Below are 24,915 nucleotides of genomic sequence, written 5' to 3' on the forward strand. Positions count from 1 at the left end.
CTGTCATAATAATAATAGCTTATAATGTTGCCTGTAAACTAAAATAATAAAAAAATCTTATAATAGATAAATTACTTCATAATGATAATGCTATAACATGACAAAGAAATTTAGATCAATAAAACAAATGTAGTTGTTTAAAACTAAGTTTAAATTTTGTATAAGAAAGTGTAATGGCACTTTTGAATTAATGTTGTCATCCGTTATGTGCTGGTTAGAAAATATTCAAACGTCAAAATATCCTTATCTCGTGTCAAAGTTGAGCAATTTCAAATTGTTTTGCTATTTTTTTTATAAATATTGCTAAATATATTATTGTGTCTGGATTTTATGAAATGACTTGTATTTAATGTTAAACATATTTTGTATCCAAAGTGTCAAAACTGTGTGTGTCTTTAAATTAAGCATATGTTTAGTTGATTTTTTTATCGATTGATACTAATTGTGACTATGGATATCATCAAAACGCCAAAGGTAAGCAATAATATACTTTGATTACGGTCTATTTCTTTGTTAAAGTATTCACCGCTCCTCAGATAATTTAGTTCAGTCTTTCAAATGCTGAACGTAATTAATAAATCATGTTTATTTAATTTAAAAATACATGTTTATTAACAATAGTCTGTAATTTCTAAAAACCTTTTGTTCAAAACTACAAGTATTTTGATTAAAAAAAATTTGGTTATCACCTTCAACTTCATATAAGTAATATATGGAATGTCATGAATGTTAGAGCATTTGAGCAGAGATTGTATTAGATACATTCTACTTATTTCTATTCTATTTTTTTGACAAATTACGAAACTATCGAATCTGTAATTGAAATGAGTAATTGTTTTAAAAAAATATTGAATTTTTAATATCTGTAGATTGATAAATATTAGATATGAAAAAAAGCTAGAGCTAAGAATAGAAGAAGAAGAGCTAGCTAAGAATAAGGTCATACATATTGTATGCATATTGTATGACCTTAGTTTAATTATCTAGTTAAAAATAATTTATTATTTTCAATAAAGACAAAATAAAATGATTGTTTTGACAGTAACATTTGTTTTAATCAACAAATTTTTTTTTTTTTGTAACATAATAATACAGCAATTTATTATAAAAAAAAACCATTTAATTAATAATTAAATACAAGCATAATACAAATAATTTTCATACAATAAAAAAAATACAAAAGTCATGCAAATTAATATATAAATAATTGGGTAGTTTAGAATTCATGTATCTGTATGAAATGATGGTAAGCCAAGTAAATAGGTAAATCATTCCCAAATATTCTACACGGAATTGATATATGAGCAAAAATGACTCTACTGTGAACTTGAAATTTGTTAATCATGATCTTGTGAGTTAAGGTGTAAAAGAAGCTTTTAACGTTAGGGTCAAAACTTTAAACTTGAAATAAAATTTAATTCAAGAAATTTTGCATACATATTTGGTGCTATTAATAATGTAATCTCCTATAGTATCTAAAGTAATATCTTGGAAATTACTCCTGCATAAGAACTTGATAATTGAACGGTAACTCATTGAAACCTAATAACATTGCTATGTTGTTCCAAACTATAAATTATAGTAATAAGTTATGTGCAAAAGGTATTTTTTATACTATTGTTAATGCTTATTGGAACTTGTAATACAACTGTTGTGACTTAAAATATTAGTGGCTTAAAAGAAAATCTTCAGATTAAGTATATCAAAATCTATACTTGTTCCAACTTTAGATCATTCTATGAATCAAATTTTGAAAAAAGCTTTTTGATATGCAATATTATTAAACAAACAAACTGTACAATTTATATATCATAAGTATAATAAATAATCATCATATTATATTAGATCTTAAGTGGCTGTTATACTAGTTTATAATGTAAATATTTCAAACTTTATTTTTGAAATGGTAAAGAATATTTTTTCATGTTAATTTATAATAAAAATATATATTACTAATAAAAAAAAGAATTATGTTTATATTTAAAACTATGAAATTAGAATAAATTGGAAAATGGCGCCATCTCGGGCGTAATCGGACACGACCGAGCCTTAGTTCGCGCATGCGCATGGTATTGACCTCTGACATGCCAAAGTAGTGTTTATGCGATGAAGATAAGGTCTAATGTGAATTTATTCGTTGAAATAGAATCGCGAATATTTTGGGATACTACCTAGGGCGCAATAATTGTCAATTTTGTATCTAGTTCCTCTCGTGCCGTTAAGGGGTGAAGACGAAAATTTCGAATGCGCGGGAAATTCAATTTGACGTAATTATATCGCGTCGAAGCTTTTTTAAATATAACTTATGTCTAGATTTATTGTCTGTTACAAGTTCTTGAATTATTAATAATACGAATCTGCGAGTTTTCAAATAATACAATTTATTTATTTGATTCGATTATTGTATGGAAAAATCAGAAAGTAATGTCATTTAAATAAAGATGCGTGCACACACATAGTTCACAGATAAATATTTTTTACAAAGTTATTTTCATTAAAATGGCGTTTAGTTCTCTAACTTCTTCAACAATGTTTGGCGAACTTGGTAGGTTGGCAAATTGGTTTAAGGGTGATTGTGTTTCATCTGAAGAGTTTAGTGGACTTGCTGTCACTGAAAAGGTGAGATATTTACTTTTCAAACTTTACATTTATAGAAACGATATTTTTTTATGCTTACTAAATTGGCAATTTTTTTTTAATTTGTATTGTTCCACGTTCGTTTATTTGTTTTGCTACAGTCTGTTAACTTGTGTTTGTTTTTATTCAACGTAGTAGTAATAGCATTGAAAAAAAAATGATTCGTGTTTGTGTCTTAAACTCTCGTCCTTGATAGTCAATACAGGTAAGATAGTAAGTAATTATGTAGTCCGTATCATTGACGATTAAAAAAAAATCTGTGTTTCCTCTTTTGAGGTTCTACCTATTGAGGTTTTAATGAAAACGGAATCATCACTGTATTGAGACGTTCAAATTAAGTTTTTCATAGAAGTATAATCACAGTGTGATTTAAATATGCCATAATGTTCTTATTTGTTTAATTTCTGAATTGCAATTTTTTTTTACCTATTTAATATACATATACATACTCAATCTCAACCATAACAGGAAAAAGCTAAATAAACCACATTTGACAGCAAATTGACGCGATATCATTGGTTAAGAGCTTGATTAATCTATGATATTTACTATGGATTTGCGAAATAATAGCGTTTTGAACGTCGAAGAAAGCGGTTATCGGAATTGTGGAAGTCAAATTAAAGTGGAAATAAGTACTTAAGTGTAATAATGTTGTATTATAAATAAAGACATATTAATTATAAACTCTTAGTAGTGCACAACATAGCTGAGTTATTAGTAAATCACATGAAATACGTAAATATAAGGTTCATCTTTTTTTCTACTTCTATTGGAATAGGCTATAGTTCTATCGGCGGCATCTTGATATATAAAAATAGGAAAAGACAAAACCATTCAGTACCTTTTACTTCTCTGATTGCCTACACAGTACAGATGGTCTATTGTTTTTGTTTGGTCGCGTTGTATGGCTAGCTTTATAAGTCGTAAAATATTTTGAAACATAGAAATTGATATACATATATGTTTTCCTCAAATTTTCAACGATTATTATGATCGAATTTCGACTAATGGGTGTCCAATAGTTATTCAATGTTTATTATTATTAGCCTTATGAAAACAGTAAAGGAAGCATTGTTTACAAAATAGATTGTAACGTTCATATCAGTAATAAATATACGATTTATAATTATAATTAATGGCGTGCAGGTTGGAAAATCAATGTTATGATATAAAGAAATCACCAACTCATGTCGTCATAGAAAATTACAAATAAGCAACGTATGCACGTTATTAAAATGGAAAATAATGGGACACTAAGACTTACCTACTAGGCTATGTTGATATAGCTATCTTCCTAGCCAATTTCGGGCACCCTGGTCATTCTCAAGGAGTTATTCCAGTGTGCAAGTGTATGTGCAAAGCCAGGTACACTATAAAGCATGCCTGAAATACTTATGATCCTTTGTGACGGTTACCGAAACTAATAGAGAGTTCAGGTGCAGGAACAACGGCTTTAAGTGCTCTCCGAGGAGAGAGACTCGTGTTTGGAAATTTATAGTATTTACACCTTTATAACTAGATCGATTAAGGGATTTGAACCCACGACCTCGGTAACAGCAGCCTTATAGATTAACAACTAAATAGACGTATGAGGCAATAAAATAATTTACGTATCCCTATAAATATAACTATCTTACCTACGTAGTTATGATATTCAGTATAAATTTTAATTTAATACAATCGAAACAATATGAAGACTAGGTCGTGAGGGCTAGTTATCTAGGATAATTATGCCCTAATTAATACGTAATTTAATATACCTACATGTCGCACAGATAGAAATTCTGTTAATTGTGATTGCATTAATTGAACGTTGATTAACCATCGGCTGTGTTATTATTGATTGTGTGCTATTAATAAAAAAAAAAAACAAATTTTCTTCGAAAATAAATTCTGATATAAGATTATATTTAATATGTTAAACTCTTTTGTAATACCTACTTGCTAGTTGCTACAATCAGTTTGTGTTATTAATTCCGCTCTGGTTATATTGGCAATCGAATAGTATATTACTGTATATGTTACAAGGTATTGCCATACAGTGTTATTCTGTAAGATCTTACTTCGAATCTCACTCGACCAATTTTGAAAACCGATGCTATACGGTGATAAGTTATACTATGTATTGGCTTTTTTGTTATTAGTTTATACGTGGAAGGAATGTAGAAGAAATTACAAACACGTATGAAATATGCAAGACATTATCGCTTAAAGATATTTTTGCAGCGAACCCGAGATGAGTAATTAGTAATTCGCTAATTGATGCTTGTATGTATATTTTTAAGTGTTATATTTATTACTACAGTTGTATATGACCTGAGTTATCAGTGTCGTGTTCTGGGGTGAGATTCGAATATGTTCTTACATAATAGCTCTGCGGAACGGAAATTTGAGATGAGATAGTTACTTGTATAGATAGTCGTCATAGCTGTAAGTTAATGTTCATGGACTACTTATGTTTTAGACGTTTTGCTCTTTATTTACAAATGTTAAAAATTAAATGGTAAGCAGGATATTGAAGGATTAGATTTTACTTCAATTATATTTATTTTAAGGATCAAAATAAAATCGCATTTGTATAAATACATGCTAATATAGGTTAGATATTTTTTAGTATTTAAATACAGAAGGCTTTCGAGAAGGTTTTCGAATGGAATCTTGACTATATAAGGACTAAGGCTTCCTCTATTTTTGGGAGTAATGTTGGAGTTTATCATCTAGCTGTTACAATGCAAGCTTTTGGTAAACTGGAAACACACGTGGGTGGAACATTGTCATTGCAAGTTTTCTCACGATGTTGTCATGAATTTAGTTGTAAACAAAAATTGAGCACAGTTTGCTCGGCTTTAACCCTACAGTCTTCGATTAGGATTCACGTGTTCCAACAACAGGGCCATCACGTTTCTCTTTCATAAAAGGCATTTCCTTACAAACAAATAAAATACAAAGTATTTATATACGTTGCCAATGCGAGGGCAATCATGGGATCAAAGATGTTATGTACATTTTCCTGCAATTGTTTTCCGATCTCTGCCCGGTCGTGCCGATTTTCCCATCAGGCTACGAGCGTGAAGGAACATGTATGTGTACTTGTAGTTAAACACTTGTGTATTATGACTTAATACAAACGAAACAATGTATGAGAGCAATACCAAGGATTGCTATTTGACAGTTTATACAGAATTAAATTTGATAAAATACTTAGAATGAAAGCTATCAAAGAATGCTAGAAAATTATATCCTTAATTAAAGTCATTAAAATAGCTTTCGATTTGTATTACAATGAATAAATGCCATTAATTAAAATTGTGTCTATTCGAATGATATTTCAGTATAATATATATATAAAAATAAAAAAGTACATTACAAAGTAAAACGCAATCGGTTTAATAAGACTGAGTTATCGAAAGCGCTGTGAAAGGACGTACAGGACGTGCAACGAGCGTTCGTACTACCCTCATTCCTTTACATGTCGTGCTCAAACGTATTCTCGTTAATCAGGTCTCTAACTTTCAAACAACTTCGGCATCATGTGTATGAGAGAGTTTTCTCCTAGGGATTATGAATATGTCCTTATAATATTGAAACGTCGTTTTAGAATTTTGACACTGGCACAGATAATATATTTATTTGAATATGCTGAAAATCGTTCCGTTATTGAGTTTTTTTTATTAGATAAAGCTTCGTAATTTTTATTGATCCGAATCCGATCTCGGTATCCGAACTCGGGTCCTTGAAGATCTACAGCTGGTTAAGCCAGCTACGAGACCAATGTGTCAGATAAATACTCATTCGGCCTTTACAATTTGTTTCTTTAACATCATGAGTTTTAGATCTCGACTTGGTGATTTACCTTTAAGCCTTCTTTTTTCGCCAGTGTTTCACAAAGAAAACTATTGAAATAAGTAAGTAAATTATTTCGTTTATTATAGAAAAAAGAAAGGATGATGAATACCGATTCTTTGTTTTGCTATTTCTCCTAATATTTGTACTAATAAGTAAAAAAAGTAAGTGACTGAAATGTCTAATTTTATGTGTATTCACGAAATATTCGATGTACATTTGCGAAGGCACGTGAGACAGTTTACACATTCACGTTTATTCCAAATCTAACATGCACAACGGACGAATTATGCCTACGTTGTAACGGTATTATTGTTTATCGAGATTTTCGGACAAACCTTACATTAACCAGGGATGTTATGGATGTCCAAAATGAAAATCTATCCGTAACTGAAACTGATAAAAAATATATTTATTATTTTTTTTGTTTTTCCATAGTGTTATACTAAAAGTGAGTAACTTATTGTATTTTAAAGCTATAAGTTTTTTTCTCTGTGATTATGCCTTATACTAAATAATAGCCTACAAATAATATCAAATTAATATCTTGTAATTTTTTCTTTCACAATGTCTAAATAATGTAATATCCGTAATCGAAACTATCCGAAACTATCGGATAATCCGAAATCGGTAAAATATTCATATAGGTACCCGTATTTATATTCTTTGTAGTTTGCTATATCGTCCACTACTGATAGTCCTTGTTTAATATATACATTTATTTACAAAGCAACAATTTTCCACTCAACTTCTTAAATCTACTTCATTTTCTCTTCCAAATTTCGATAGCAGCTTTGTCGATGTCGAAACGTCATTTTTTGGGAAACCATAATGTATATCATAGATTATTCAAGCGCTCTGGCTTTTTGTGGCCTTATTCCTCTTGTGGTTGTTGATTATGTTTAATTATGAAATGAGAATTGTATTTTTTTCCGAATCTACTTAATCTATATCAGATTGTAATATTATGATTTTTACAAAGGCGAAGAAGTTTACGAATTCATGTCACGTTTTAACTCACCATTTGTTCCTATTTATACAAATCATGTTGAATATTAGATCATCAATAATACCCAAAAATATTCAATTACAAATGGTAAGTAGAAAAAACTCTAAATTATTTTTAAATCATTGTGTTGATTTGTTGACATCATTGAATCTTGTAAAGTTATGATTCAAAATTGTTAGGAAGTGTCTACTTTAATAAAATATGTTTTGGTTTTTATGTAGAAAATGACATGGTTTTGTACGAGGGCGAGCGTTCCGGTTGCTCGCGTTAGGGATGTCGAGCTTCAAATTATTCTTCGTAAAGGGAGGTGCGGTTTGTGGTTCCGTAATGAGACATTTATAACCTCGGCTGTATCTTATGTTTTTAGGTGAAATTTGAGACGTTAATAACAAAATGTATGTAAATTACATGTTACATATACATGTAATTTACAAACACAGTATACAACAAAAAAAATTGTAATAATAATAACTGCTAACGCTTATGTTATGAATTTATACATGAAAATACGAAGAAGATTGTTCCAAAAAAAAACTTCGAACAACTTGGAACGCAGATATTATTAAAAAAACTTTAGCGAAATGGCGAAGGGAAGAGGAATCGAGGTTCATGAAGTTACATACGTTGCTAGAGGTATAACAAGAATCGATTCCGGCTGCATATTTTCTCCACTGATTGAAAGCTAAGCTCCCAAATGATTGATAGAATTTGATATTATAAACTTATGTAAAAGTTAACTACAATAATATGTATCGGAAAATATATAAGAGCTAAAATGGAGTTAAAAAATAACATTTTATGAGAATAAAATTCTTTAAACCGGATTAAAACCCACGACGCTTTGCCTAGAAATTCCAATTAATTTCCTGTTATAAAAAGATTAAGGTGATTCATTAAAAATCGAGTAGTGGTTTCCGGATGAAACACCCACACCACCAAGCTGGTACGAAACAAGATAATCTTAATGATTTTAAACAAAATAATCATAAGAGAATAATAAAAACTACACGAGAATTTTACAAAAACAAATTTTAAACCGTTTTGAGCTTTACCTACGTAATTTAAAGTTTTATTAGATATTACAATCGAAGAAAAAATAGTTTATTATGATATTCTCCGTTTGGAATTTAATTTTCGGTTCCATTGTCAAAAGTACAAATTTTGATAAGGAATAAGGTCCAAAACGTAGATCGTGCATGGTGAGCCTGCATGTGTTGTGTTTGTGCACATTAGCGTGTGTGTACATACCTGAATATTTCTTGTAGCTCGCATATGTTAGGTTAAAAGTTATGTTATTAAATCTCAACTAATTTCATTTCTGCGACGCGTAATGATATCACATTTATCAAATTACATTTTCATTTAGTTGAATATTTTAACAGTTTCATATGGAAGTTTAAAGAATATTGTATTTGCCAGAATCTACGATAAGTTATTTGCGCTTGCTGTGCTCAAAACGGAGTTTTCGGCAGGTACTAGATGAATTATAAACACAATTTAAGCACATGACAATTCAGTGGTGCTATTGGGGTAAGTTACGTAGAACCGATAATATTAACCACTAAGCATATTATATCTATAAAATAAATATATAAGACCGTGAGCTGTTGTTTGCAAGTTTTTTTTTTTTATACGCGGTTTAAAAATAAAAAAATAAGTCATTTCAAAATAACAAAGTGAAACACTATGAAAATGTTGCCATTGTTCAAACACCGAGTGAGATTTCCTCTTACGAATGTCTCTCAACTGTTTGCACACTCGTGTGCATTCAATTCTAAAATGATAAAACTAATTAGGGCCAGGAATATACAATGTGCTATTTCGTTTGGCGTTTTTGATGTCTTTTGAATTTGAATTTTATGTATATACTAGCCCCGGCTTCGCACGGGTGCAATGCTGCCACTAAATATACTACAGAATGTCTTACAACGATAACAGTTTTAACAGTTTTTCAGTTTTATTTCTCGTAAAAAGTAAAGGTTAAAAAATGGTTGCTGTGGGATATCTCTAAGAGATAGACATATACCATCGCGGTCTTTTTTGAAGACCTTTTTAAGGTGTACAATACTGTAGTACATTACTTTGATCTATCTCATAGGGTTCAGCTAGCTTTTACAATGTAAGCGTAAAAAATGTTTTTATTTACATCACTTTAGAAACCTCTAACATTCTCAGTGTTTCTGTACTATATTGTGTATGTATTATACATATAACCCTTTCTCTTAAATCATTCTATTTATTAAAAAAACCGCATCAAAATCCATTGTTTATCCAAGTCCATTGCGACCTATTATAGAGATATAGTATTATTTAAAGTAACTTATATTTCATCATTCATTTTAAATATTATTTTTGTTTAATTAAAATATCCCTTTTATTGATAAAATAAACTTGTGAAATTGGAAAAGAATTTTCTTCAGATAATAGATTACACAAAAATGAATGTATTTTAGCTCGTACTAAAAAGGATAACACAAAAAGTCAGTCAGTCAGTCAAAAATTTTTATCCTTTTAACCTTCTGGTTATGTAATGTTTTAATATAAAGAATAAGAAGAAATCAGTAAGTCATAAAAAAAACAGATGGTTTGTAAAATAAACTATCTTTTTGAAATAAGATAGTATCCGCATTAACGGGTTGAATCGATTAACCAGTTGGCAGGTATTCTTACATTTCTTTCATATATTTTAAACCTACAACGACATGACCTTTGGCTTACTCGTATAGCAATCGTTTATATATGTGCATCCCTCTATTGATTTACCCGTCAAATTAACAAACTGTATCTGTTTCGAATTGTTTAAATTTTATACCGTTGCTTTTATTTTGTATATATGTGTTTGTTTAAAATATATAGGTATACGTGATCTCTTTGTATTTTTTGTCATATATCTATCTTTAGAAATAGATACAGCATAGATACATTTAAAATATGTTCAACAGAGTAATAAAAACTGACACACAATAATGTCAGTGTTCTATATAAAAGCCATTTCTTAAATTTTGTCATTGAATGCCAAGATTGCCGAACTAGTTCAATCGCTCCGTTGCTCTCGGAGTGCCAAATTACGCAATATTAGTGCAGTTCTCACATATCTTCTAGGAGTACATTTGATATATCAATATCAAATAGTTCCCGTGCTTAATACGTGATACGTTTTTCTTTTCGGTATTTTTAGAAAATAGTTTTATTTCTTAATTTACAGGAACATATCAAAGGAAACCTGGCTTAAATAATACATAACAAGAAAGGTTGGGAATCCTAAATCGAATACGGATTTGATAAATAAATTGGTACATTTTACAAAGTATCGTAAAAACACGGGTCGAACGTCATAAAATTTTTCCTCCATCCCTGGAGTGAAATAAAAGGTTGCGTATAGCGGAAGCGAGTAGAATATCCGTTTTGGCTTCGCGTTCGTTAGCTTCAGTGGAGCAGTCATAAAAAAGATTAACTGCTAATACTGTGTCACGGGCTAGCCTATATGTGGGGTATACAAATTGAATCAAATTTTAAAGATTCTTAATTTAAGCATCTTTACAAGCACTTTTGAATCGTCATTTTAATTTTAGAAGATTCCATTTTTATAAATGGCTTAACGGGCTCTAGAACGATTAGGAATCTGATAGTCGTAAGTCCCTTCTTGAGGACTGTAGTCGCACTTAGCAGACTGTAGACTAGCTCAATCTTTACGATTAATCGGAAAAATAGAAATTCTCTGAATATACAGATAGCTTGATTAACTCTAGCATTACTATCGTTGTTAAAACATTTAGACGTATTTAATTTCGTAGTATAATAGCAACTAATGTACCACGGATAAAATATAGTTATATTTTGTGTTTGATGGAATTCCAATCCAAAATGCTAAAGACATGTGACGTTTATCACTCTGAGAACATTATACAGTAGTATATACTATATTATGAATATAATATAATTTCCTAAGGTTACCTTGATAAAATAATTACCAGGAATCAGAGATGGCAATGTGTCCCTTCTCTAAACATACTACTTGAAACTTAATTATTATGATTACAATATTAATGCTAGTATGACATCACGGAATCCAAAACACTGTTGTAAATGGGCAAAATTATGAACTATGGATATAATTATTTCAGTTCTACCTGTGCTCTGTGATTTATTGGCATTATATTCGTATTATACTTGAAATAAAAATTTACGTAAACTGTAAGTTGTTATAACTCTTGTTTACCTTGTTATACAATACTCTCTAGACTAATCAGAATATTATCATTTGTTATATTTACCAGTTCTAAGGGTTATCCCAGACAAACAGCCAGACAGACAAAAAATATGCTTGTGTTACATTTTATTTTGGTAACATATTGGCTGGTTTTAATTACAGACAGACAGCGAGAATATACCACTGAAAAATGAAGTGTACTTAATACTTATACGATTGAATCCGAGACGAAACGGGAAGAAATGTCAATAGAAGCGTCTTAATTACTTTTACGTCATTTTTTCGAATGACTTTGTGTATACCTTGGTGTTGAATTTCGATACCCTCAGTAATAAGGGTTATCGGTTAGCTAAAACGAATGCCGTTTATTTAATGTTATTGTTATGAATTTTCATATTCAATAAGTATTTTATCATCAAATGTATGTTGTTGTGTAAATTGCCCTAGCATTTGATTGGTTAGGTTATAGTCTCGGACATAAAGAAAAAAACATCGTCAAAGAAAAAAAGAAGTTCGCATTTGCAAAAATTGTCAATGTGTACATCCTTGTGCCTCAGGCAGCACTGAAAATCCGTTGGTCCTGCACGAGAACTCCTTCCTACCGAGCGATTTTATGATAGTAGATATTGATCTGTGTTAGTGCACACACTTAAGTCCTTAATATCTCCTGTGCAGTTGGCTTGTCTCCAACTCGGTCGGAGGATATGATCGCCATTATCTGTTATGTAAAATTGTAAAAGAATCGTGTCTAAGGATGTATAACTGTAAAGGCTGAAATAATTGAGAAATATATGTATTAGAGATATTTTTTATAATAATATTAAAAAAAATTAAAAGACGTGGAAAATAATCTTTTCTTTGTCTGCGCACGTACTTTGCAACCTCGGAAACTTTATAATGGATTCGAATGACTTTTTTTATTCTGATATTTTTTAAATTATATTTGAAAGATTTTAAGAATAGATTTGATGCTTTGAAAATAGAAAGACAGATTCAAATCGAAGACGCAGTAAGGTAAACAAAACTTAGATTTACATATTCGATGCAATTTTCTAATAACACTTCGTGCAATCTTCGCGCTACAAACAGTTTTTGATAAATATATTTTTATTTATTATAACCTATAACACTTTTTCACTTAACTATTAATATTCACTTTATTTTTACTTTCAAAGTTCCGTAAACGAATTCGCCGACCTTAAAAATGCCTGATTTCCACAATTCATAGTCAAAGTTGTCTTCTATCTTCCTGTTTTTACAATAGTCTACAAACTGAAGTGTTGCGTTAGAAAATAGTAGATCTCTAAAAATTTTTACAGACATCTTGAAAGTCTATATTTAAAATATAGCGTAAATCAGAGCAACAATTCAATTTCAAAAGAATTTCGGTACCTCCCTTTGAGTTTTACAACAAGGTATGAGGGCTAATCAAAAGTTTTAAGCATTCTCCGCAACAATATCGTTTATTAAATAAATAACTTTGTTATTTCGATTATTCGTTTCGGAGATAATGAAAGAATGCAATGCAAGATAAAAATGGTGGGCGGTTTATATTGTATATGATGTATTAATAATCAATATACTTACGTACATACTACATTTTCTATGAAACGCTATAAATATTTTTTTGTACCATAAATACGCTAAGAACCTCAATGATTTTGAGATGTTGCGATGTAAAGATAATAATTAATTCATTGCTAAACTCTATAGTTTTTATTGTTATCAGTAAGAGTAACGTGAACAGAAGGTTTTGTTAAAACAAATTCGGCCATCTGAGCGTCCATCACACAATAAAAGAATATATATTTTATCAAGAGTATCGTTTAGTCTTCAAACCATTTTTATCAGAAAGCATATGACAAAAAACTTAATTGGTCAGTTTTAAACATAGGTAAATTATGTATTTTTGTAGAAAATTGCTCGTAAACTAGGAACGGTTTATACGCGTCTCGAGAAAATTGCGTTAAATTCTTACATGCACTTAATATGCCCTTGTAGCTTGAAATTAAATTTCATGCCGCACATGTTTTAGCATCTTTAAAATCCTACATTTTTCTGTGTTATCTTATAATATAGTATCATAGATTTTTTTTTATTTAGATACAAATTGTTCATTAAAAAAATAATGATTAATAAAAAATTAAAATAAACAAAATTAAAAACAAAAATAAGTAATTTAAAAATTATACTTCATCTAAACTGTAGTATGATGACTTCAATAAGATATGTCATGAAATCTGTCTTATGAAATTTTAGAACGACAAAATAAAAAAGTATCCTGATAAAGATTATTTCTTACCAAATTGTTATAGATTCTTTAATTCATTCGGCTTATAACGAACCACAGTTTGACATCAAGGGATGAGCTCTATAAATAACCTTAATATACATTTGAACATCATGTTAAATCTAGTGAAGCCGATCCGACAGATATTGAAGGTAATCGATTTTCACGCTCCACTGGCTAGGGTAAATGTCTTGGGATTGTGTCCCAATACACCATAATTCTATGTCGTCTAATTAATTGTGTTAAAAGAGAATTAACCAAGGCGTGGATCGGGGGCGGATTGACACGTGAATGTTTAAGGGCACATTGGTTATTCTTTATATGCGTCCACGCTATGTTCTCATTATAATCAGACCAGTACCACTTGGCCTTAGATTGTAATGAGGAACTAAAACCTTGGAGATCACTTTACTTTTTCTGTGTTATTATAAGGACGATAAACTTTAACAATACGATACTATATCAGAATAATCTTTACTGTGTCGGTACGATTCGTATCGTTTCGCTCGTATGTATAAAAATAGAAGTTGTTTGATATTTAATAATATAAATATTATGAACACAATATACAAATCTAACTTCTCTGCGTGATTTGATTCATGATATACGTTACTGCTTCTACCCAGTGGGTCGTACTATGATGTTCTCAATATATAGAATATCTAAGGAAAAACTTACTTCAGTATGTTTAAACAAACAAACACATCTGTTTTATTAATTATATATTACTATATAAATTTATACAATAAATAAAATTAATCAGTTACTTGCAGAGTCGGTGTTCTTATCTTATCTAAATAATTAATTAGGTATTGTTAATATTTAAATAATAATAATTTTACGTATTATCCTTATAAAATTTTGTTCAATATAGACTAACTATCTACTTATAATGAATATATGAGGAGATGTGGTTATATAATACCGAACCTAAAACTACAAGATTAATATATATATACATATTTATATAAGTAATACCAGAAATTGCAGCCAGAGGTTTAATATATAATATTATTATATAAGTAACTGTGCTTCGCAATTTCACCCCGTAAATTTAGACTTTTGACGTGACAAGCATGAAATTCATGTTCTTATTATAAATATGATAATGTAAAGTGTATGTTTAAATGTATGTATGTATCTTTTCAAGTCTGCTCTGCAAAAGTGTATCGTCCCGCCAAGTTGTATTAAATATTCGAAAGATTATATTGATTATCTTAAGAAAATATTTAAATGTTTGTGAGAAAAAATAGATTTAATTTTGCTTTAAAAATAAATCAATATCGTAAACTAATACGAGACGTAATTAAAACTATATTTACAAAGCGATATAGTTCGCGGTACGTTATTTGAGTTCCGCTTTCATCTCTCGATCTTGTACATCGAAGACTTCATCTTCAAAGAGCTCAATGAAATTACTTCCAAGAGCTCGATGTTTCGATTTAATACTATTTTTAGGTGCATAAAAATATTGCAAATACGTTTGACGATTGATTTTATATTGCTGGTCGTGTTACGATGGTCCGGTAAGATATCTTGTCTAAGGCATTATAAAAAAAATTGGCTTTGTGCAGTCCGTCTGGTACCATCCACTCGTGGACATTTGACCTACAAACAGCAAAACTTAGTATTTTTATGTTCCAATTTGAAGGATGAACGAGCCATTGTAACCATGCTTAAGGCATATAATCTCTTAGCTCCCAAGGTTGGTGGCATATTGGTGTGATGAAAGGAATGGTTAATATATGCAACAGCACAAATGTCTACGGGCGATAGTGCCCACTTAACATTAGGTGGCCCATTTGCCTGTCCGCTACATATACCATCAAAAATAAGTATATTGTAAAACAAGATTTACAAAAAGTCCTAAGAAAATCATGGCTGGCTTGACTTATAAATTCAGGGTGATTATTGAAATAATGCTTTATCTGTTTCTCTCAAATGTCAAGTCAATAATGAGATGAGGGATCTTTGGGTTTATTTAATCTCTTTGGGTTTATTTAAACAAACGCCAAGCAACGTTTATAAGTGATTGTGTCCGGCCCGATTTCCAGGTGGCATCCAGCCAACTAGGTAGGATATATTGCACAAGTGAGCGCGCAAACAGGTGCATTGCTTATCCCCTCATTCTTATAATCCGATCAATTGGACAAACGGCTTTACGTGCTTTCCGAGTGTGACGATTCCGGGCTGTTTATTAGAAAAAAAATCCACAGAAAAGCTCAATAACGTTTCATGGACTCACTGGACTGGTGTTCGATCCCCGGACCTCGGGATCTGCGGCCCTAAATCTAGCCACGAGACCAACGAGGCAGTCGATCATTAAGTACTGTGAAAACTCTTGAATCTTATGCCTTATGTATGTAATTCATAATTTTTTTAATAGACAAAGGCGGTGTAAGCAATATTAACCATTTCTTACATCACCCATGCGCCACCAACCTTAGGAACTAAGAAGTTATGTCCCTTGTGCCTGTGATTACACTGGCTCACTCACCCTTCTAACCGGAACACAAAAATACAGAGTAGTGTATCTGAGTATATCTGATGAATGGGTGGTACCTACCAAGACGGGCTTGCACAAAGCCCTACGACCAAAAACGTATTCTTTTGTTTTATAAAAGAATAACTTAAATAAGTATTATTTGTTTTAATCCAATGTGAAACGAAGTTATTTTTTTTTTAATTTGATAATTTTAATCAGTGTTGCTAGAGTCTGCATTTAAAACCAATTGACCAATAATCACAACGCGTCACAACGCAATTGTATTGCAATTAAAATTATCATATTGCTGTTTACAATGAATTATTGGCGGTGGCTTTTTACATGAAATCTCCACTCTTGTTATCTAAGTATAACATCATAATCACTCTATCCATTATATTACAGATTATAAATGACTTGATAAAAATATTTGATATGCAATGCATACTATTCCAGCAAGTCGGGTTGGATTGATCAAATGTTTCCTTACACTGAACCAATGTAATTTACCCAAGAATTAGTTGGGCGTGTTAGCAAACAATTGAATTGATCCAAAGATATAATTTCGTATATTTGCATTGGATAATAGTTTGTTACTTAGTTTCAACTAGTTACCCCTCCCGGCTTCACACTGGTTTAATAAGAGTCTATCTACATCTACTATACTTTTCCAGCGGGGGAATTCGAAATTCTCATCTTCTCTCGTCTTTTCTCTTCTATAATATGCATGTAATATAAACCTTTCTCGAATCACTCTTTCTGTTTACTGAAAACCGCATTAAAATCCGTTGCGTAGTTAAAAATATCTAAGCGTACAGGCGGCAGAAAGCGACTTTTTTAAACTGTATAGAGATACGATTTTTATTTCAAAATTTAGCATTTAATTAACGTAAGTATACGCCAGCCTGTAATACCAGCCTCACAATTAGCCTAAGGCTTCCTTTTCTATTGAAGATGAGGTTTGGAGCTTATTCAATATGCTGCTCAAGTGCCGTTTGATGAATACACAACATGTAATAGAATTAATTGGGCACTTGCAGGTTTTCTCAGGATGTTTCTCCACAACGCCGAGCTCGAGATGCATTATAAATACAAACTAAGAACGTGAAAACTCATTGGTGAATAAACTCATGCGCTAATCATACAAAAGTGCTTGTGAGGAGCTTGTATTGATTTAGTTATTTACATCTTTGTTCACTTCACTTCACTCACTTAAATATTTTGTCAATAAGAATAAGGATAGTAAAAAAAATCTTCAGATTTTCCTAACATTCTATTTATGTAACAGCATTAATCTTCATAGCCATTACGTCTTACTTCTCACTTCAAGTAGATATAAAAAATAAATACACAAATTTTTGAAAACTTACTAATGGAAGAAATACACTCACTCATCTTCATTAGACATTTCATGATCCCTCTATAATAATTAATTAAAGAGATTAACGAGATCATCATCCAAAAAATTGAGGCAAAATAAAAAATATATACATATATACTGTCTTGGGATAGCACGTAGGATTATTTATATTAATATTATAAATGCGGAGATAACTCTGTCTGTTTGTCTGTCTGTTGCTCTTTCACGACCAAACCAACTGAAGCTTGAACTCCAAGGAACGATATATGCTACCTTTTATGCCTAACGCCTGACGACTAACCCTTAAAAAGCGAGCAAAGCCGCGGGTGAAAATGAGTAGCTTATATATTTTAGCTAATTAGTACCTTAATAAGGCCACCAGAGGCCTAAGGTTCAAAACCTGGCTAACTAAAAAAAAAAGTTCGGTTTTATGTTAGAAATTGGTGCTTCTAAGAGCATGTTATCTTTATCGATCGTTTTGGATTTGTCCTCTATTAGATTATGAGAATGCACTTGTGTTTGAGGAGACGATAGCTCATTTACTGAATGTTTTAGTATGTATATATGGAGACAACAGCTGCCGACGGTTTTTCCTACTTTTTTTATGGTATAGCTTGGCGGACAAGCACAGACAATGGCGCTGTAAGAAATGTTAACAATTCCTTACATCGCCAATGCACCCCTAACCTTGGAAACTAAGATGTTATGTATCTTGTGCCTCAGTCACCCTTCAAAGCGGAACACAACAATACTGAGTACTGCTGTTTGATGGTAGAATATCTGATGAGTACCTACCCAGATGGGCTTGCACAAAGTCCTACCACCAAATAAATATGACATTTATAGGATAAGATATAGAACCCATTTGTTATCCTGTCAATGTATAACCAAACAAAGTCACTAAATACGAGTATGTTTATCAAATATGTGTTAAAGCGGACATGGGACTGGAAACCACCCAAGCTTAGCATATAGAAAATTGACTGAGTCATATTACAAATTTCTAGCAATTCCCTTATTATACCCGATTAGTTCGCCTACAAAGTATACAGGTAATTTATAAAGTATACACAGGTTTTACTTGGTGGTAGGGTTTTGTGTAAGCCTGTCGGGGCGACTACCAACTATTCATCACATATTTTACCGCCAAACAGCAATACTTAGTATTGTTGTGGTTTGAAGGGTGGGCGAGCCAGTGTGACCATACAATTGACACAATTGACATTACATCTTAGTTCTTAAGATTGGCGCGTAGTGGCGATGTAAGAAGTGCTTATTGTTTCTTACAGCGGTTATGACTTTTGGCGGTGGTGACCACTCTCTATGAGGTACCGACTTCTCGTCCTATAAAATAAAAATATTTTTCTTGTATGTAACTAAGTATTTCAATAACTAATGATTATTAATCATTTTTCTTCAAGGCTCTCACAAAAGCGCATAAGCGTTTTAGGAAACCATTTTACACTGAATTTCGTCTCGCCATCTTTTCTTTTTCTGACTAGCATATTCCAACCCACATTTTTCAACGATGTCTGACGTGATGACCTCAATCGCTCATTCAAGATGTTTCAAAGTAAGAAGTAAGAAACTTCTTGAAATTTAATAAAAGTTAAAATATACCTTTGCAATCTGTCGTTCTTATACATACATACAGATGAAATACTTATATGAAATGTTAATTTATAATTTGATATCGTAGTAAGGGGGCGGAGGTATTTTTCTTTCTCTCTTGGTTCACCTGCCTCATCTCTCTGAGTATTAAGACTATTACACTTTAAGTATTATTAGAACATAGACTAGATTCGTAGTTTGAAAATCGAACAATAAATGGCCATAGCCATGTAATTTTCACGAAAATCATCTATCATCAAAAAAAAACCCTCGGTCGCGTGAGGATCGACTAGATATACCTCACATAAAATCCTGTAATGGATGCTTTCGTATACGTCAACAATATAACGGGTAAACTAATTGCTATAATGTTTACTGTTTGCTAAGTTACATTAGGAAGATCTCTACACTATAAAGAATGAAAAGTCTAATCGATTTTGATTTGATATATACTCCTACAATATTCATATGCTAACCTTTTCTGCTCTATTATATATATACATACAGAAGGATTTATTGTTCTCTATAAAAGCGCTTATCAGTTTAACGATACGATACCGATACGATTATAAATTTGGTAGAAAAGAAAAACAGAAGAAAGTATATTTTCCAGCAATAATTTTTCTCATTCTCTCTTGACATTATAGATCATAATTAATTATACATTACATTGTATTTTCACAAAAACTTTCGAAACTAAGCAGTAACCAAGGAGTCAGGTATTTAAAATATTTTTTTATGGTTTTCAGCAAGGAATAAATCTAGCGAATCCGGGTCATAATACCTATCCTATATTGATTTCAATGTTTTAAAAACTTGTTTATATAACTACGCTAATTCAATATCTTGTCATTGTCGTCGATTGTAAAGAAGTTATAAGTAGTTCATTTTTCTTTCGGACTGAGCTCCTTGCGATCTTATTTAAGTCGTGGAACATGTAAGCTTAGATTTCTTTGAAACTTGAATACAATATTTCTTTGTAGTTGCAGTTTAAATGTAACATTTTATATCTTATTAAAATGTACCTACCATGTATTAAAGTGATGTGCTTTTTAACTTTTAACTTTTTGGATTTTATGATGTTTAACATTTTGGTCAATTTCATTAATTAATGGTTTAACTTAACTGAATGTAACTGGCATCGAGTATATATCTTTTTATAATTATTCGTCTCGTATTCAGTGATCCAATTAATAATTTGACGATCCTTATAGCAGTTTGCTTAATTTTATCCATCACATTAAGCCTAGAAAAGTAGGTCAAAAATAGACACGCTTTTGTTTTTGGAGGGTTAAATTCAAGGTCCAAATAATTGGGAGGACAGATATTGGAGGGATAACGGATAAGGGTCAACAGCGCATTGTTTTTCTGGCCGCCTACCAACGTAAAAATTGACAGGATCGATCCTGACCCCTTGGGCTATTGTCATAACCGGTCCTAACACAAAAGATAAGGTTAAAAGGAGGGGTTAATAGAACTAATAATTCCTTAATTAATTTGGGGCATTGCTACTATTCTTAAAATAAAAAAAATATTACCCTAATAGGTTCAGCCACGCCTCGATTTGTGTACCAAATAAACATAAACCCAAGTTGCTATGTAAATATCGTACCATCGTTTTAAGTCTCAACGGAGCTCTAGATAATATTCATGTCCAAAATAATTTCCCAATTTCCCATTCTCTCTTTTCGTTCCTGAATTCACACTCACGTTTAAACTTTTACTTACTTAGGCTGCATACGCCATAATAAGTTTCTTCAGAAATTCGGATATTTTTATTACCAACTCGGAATTTATAATTACACAATATTTACCCTGTTATGCCTCGAGAAGAACGTAAATTCCTTAATTCTACGCTTAAACTCTCTCAGGCTGGTATTTTCGTCCTTCTATTAATTAAGTATAAATTTTTCGTGTAAAGAAAATGTTTGTTTTTTTTTTTCTCTATACAAAACGGCAATATCATAGATAATATAATACACAAACCCAGGCAATGAATTATGCAAAAACATGTCTTCTAATCTATGTTTATCGGTAAAATTAGGTACAAACATTTATAAACTATTTTATTCTTCCATAAAAAAAGTTATAATAAAATACTACATTAATTTTATTCAAACTATAAAATCAACTTAGATTAAAAGAAAATCCTTCATTACTATTTGACTTTCAATTCAATGTTTGCTTAGTACTTCGACATCGCTTCAATTACATTAGCGAATTGCACACAGGACAGTATTTCCTTCGAAACTAGTAGAACTTTTCATATATGTACTTGAATTATAGTATTTTCCAAACCAAATAAATTTGTATAAAAACGTTTGAGTCTACTTATCATTATCTTAGCTTATCCTTATATCACAAAACTAATGACTTCTTAGTTGATTGCACAACTTACGAAGATGATCGCCGCCAGGCTGTTTAAATAACGTAAATATATTTTCAGTTCTATTTATTAAAAATATATTTCAGTTCTCTAAAAACAATAATACTGAAATATAACATGAGTAAAAAAACCCGCTGAGTTCTATCGCCGGTTCGTCTCAGGTCCGATGTGTTTATTTTCGAACAGATGGTAAATTTTTGAATATCAATAAGCTAGTTTGTATATTTAATAAAGATTTTTGACTTTGAAATTGGAATTGTTGTTGTTGTTGAACAATGTTCTTTACATTGTCCGAAACTCGATAGATGCTTCACTCAAAATATTACAAAAATAGATTTAAAAAGCTATCCATAAACATTTTTTTTTTTAATTTTGGCTTTTATTTATGCCAAGAGGGCACAGATTATTTCGCCAATGTCACGTGCGAATATACATTTTATTTTAGCCTTATAATGAATGAATGATAATTAAAAATAAAACTACACGCTTTCGGACCTTGCCATTTATTTGTATTTATTTGACGGCGCCACTGTGTTTTCAGGAGTGTCAAGAAACGTCAAAAGTAATAATGACATTTGACACTTGGAATAGTGTGGTTTGACGTTCATTCTGATGCAACTTCAGGCTCTTTTATGCGCAGAGGCAAACGGATCATAATCCATTTGCTTCTCGCGTAAGCAAGACATGCCCGGTGAAGCATCGTTATTTTATTATAATATTGAAAGTGCTGATTGTATTACTGTTAATATTTTATTGAAACAATCATTTGATATTGTAAAACCTTCAAAGACGTGGTTTTAATTCTCCTCGCCCGCCTACCCACGATCGCTCGTCGGTCACAGATGCATACAGAAAATAATGATAATGGCAATGTGCCGTTATTTTTAATATAAATGTTTTATTTGTAAATTTAAGAACAATATTGACATTTAGGTATTATATTGTCTGTATTTGTTTAAATATATTGTCATACAACGTTTTTATATGAGAATTCGGGCGTAAAAGTAATATACCTATTGCAATGTTTTTCATTTTGTGAGAATAGTTTTCATTACAGCTGAGGCTGGCGGCCATGATAAGTAGCGGCCAGCGCAACATCAAAAGTTTTTGATGATCTCTGAGGGTCTGACGAAGTTTTTGGGCGTTATATGTGATATGGTCAGCCGCGTGGAACAACTGCAATAAATGTAAAAATAAACATAGTTAGGCGGTCGGCCATCTTTGTTCAGCTTCATTTTGCAGTCTAGATTGTAACGATGACAACATTACATGTCTCTTAGCGTCCTGTTGATGACAGGTGGCAATTTATGCAAACTACACACATGTATATCTAAATACACAGAGAGCAATTGATTTATTGTTAGTTATTATGGCATTATTAAAAGTTTGGTAAAACGTTGGCGTTTAACCAAAAAAAATAAAATTCCGTTATTCAGTTGGGTATGTTTCGAAAACAAATGGGTTTTAGGACAACATAACATTTAAAATTGTTTCATGACAATTGTTATCATGTATGTCGAAACAAAATTGTTGTTAGATCAAAAACTTTCTGATCAGCTTTTGTGAGTGACGTACAAAGAAATATATTATTATTCTCTCAAAAAGAAATGAGACAGTGGTCGAATAAATTTCATTTTTCTATAACTTTGGTTCTTTGTTGTTTCCACATGAATGCAGTCAAAATCGGGAATTATCATTTAAGTTTTATAAATTTTAAATGAGATATTGTAACAAAATGTGTAAATTTTGAACAATTTCAAATTTAATCCAAATCCAGTATCATCCAAACTTCCACATTTATAATATTACTAGATTTAAATTTTAGATTTAAGTTCCAGATTTAAATTTTACGCAGTTTAAACAAATAAATCCTGGAAACTCGTAATCACCTCATTCAATTCATTTGGAATAATGCATGGGCGAAGAGGATGCTTAGTATAGAAAATCGATCGGAATAAACTCATTTTTATTCATACTCACAACCCGACGTCACACTTGATTCGAATAACACTGAAACATTTCGAGATAACGCGGAGAAACTTACAAACGTCGCTTTTTGTCTTTGTCGGTTAACATCTGTGGTGCCCATCTTGTCGACACTTTTCTAAAGCCCTTTGAATCAGTTTTAATTAATTGTATGGTATCAAATGATATGCTCATGATTATGGTCACATGTTTTATTCTTCACCCCTTCCTAAACGATTTTTTTATCATTTTTGGCATTCAAGAAAAAATTTAGGTTTTTGATTTACCCTCGTATAATTTAAACCCTCGAAAACAACACAAGATACTTTTGAAATAATATTAAAAGTTATTTTAAAGCTGAACTTTAATGCAGTTTATAAATCCGTAAGTGCAATTTCATCAATTAAGGATTTTTAAAAATTTAATTGGCATTATTATTGAGCTTGATTTTCATATTTTGCTAAATCTGAATTCGCCACGAGCCTTGCGAGTTACGTAGGTAAACCAGTTTTAGTCACACTTTAACAACATAAGTTATATATATCTAATATTGTTTAATAAGACCATCTAGTGTGAGACGTTTTTAAAAAACCTGTCATTTAATTTTAATAGAAATAATCTCACAAAACAGATAGACCAAAGTTACAAATTAAAAAAAATAATTAAATCATACAAGTGCCGAAAGGCATATATGTATTTATAGCATAATATATTAACATCAGTGACCATTTAGGCAAAACCAACTTAAATAGGTATTTACTAAGATTAGAAGTAATAAATGGGAGTTCTTCGCAAAGTTAAATTTATGTATTTGTTATTTATCGTTCTTGAAAGAAATATAATCGAGAATACTGTAAAGTACCAAATACTCGTTACATTATATTTCGTATAATAACATTTATTATATTATATATAATATATTTGATAATAATCCATATTCTCTGACGTAATAAATGATCATTAGTTGGACAATGAAAACCGCTCGAACATTGTTGTACATTAAAGCTGAGAGGACCATTATAATAGCATTACTTCGTTTAATACTATAAATAAAACTGGAACAATTAAACCCGATTTATAATGCGAAAGGTTAAATACAAAGACAAGTAATACTATTAA

At 30.9% G+C, this 24,915-nt stretch overlaps 1 protein-coding gene across 1 annotated transcript in view; it reads left to right on the forward strand.

The window, feature by feature from the left end:
* Window positions 1-269: 269 nt before the first annotated feature.
* Window positions 270-24,915, forward strand: part of LOC125072308 (myotubularin-related protein 6) — a 52,538-nt gene continuing 27,892 nt past the window's right edge. Inside the window, exon 1 of the mRNA XM_047682886.1 lies at window positions 270-474. Within this exon, the coding sequence (XP_047538842.1) occupies window positions 451-474 (24 nt within the window). The 5' untranslated portion in view covers window positions 270-450. The remainder of the gene's footprint in view (window positions 475-24,915) is intronic.

The sequence above is a fragment of the Vanessa atalanta genome, chromosome 21 (genome assembly GCF_905147765.1).
Source record: "Vanessa atalanta chromosome 21, ilVanAtal1.2, whole genome shotgun sequence".
Lineage (NCBI taxonomy): Eukaryota > Metazoa > Arthropoda > Insecta > Lepidoptera > Nymphalidae > Vanessa > Vanessa atalanta.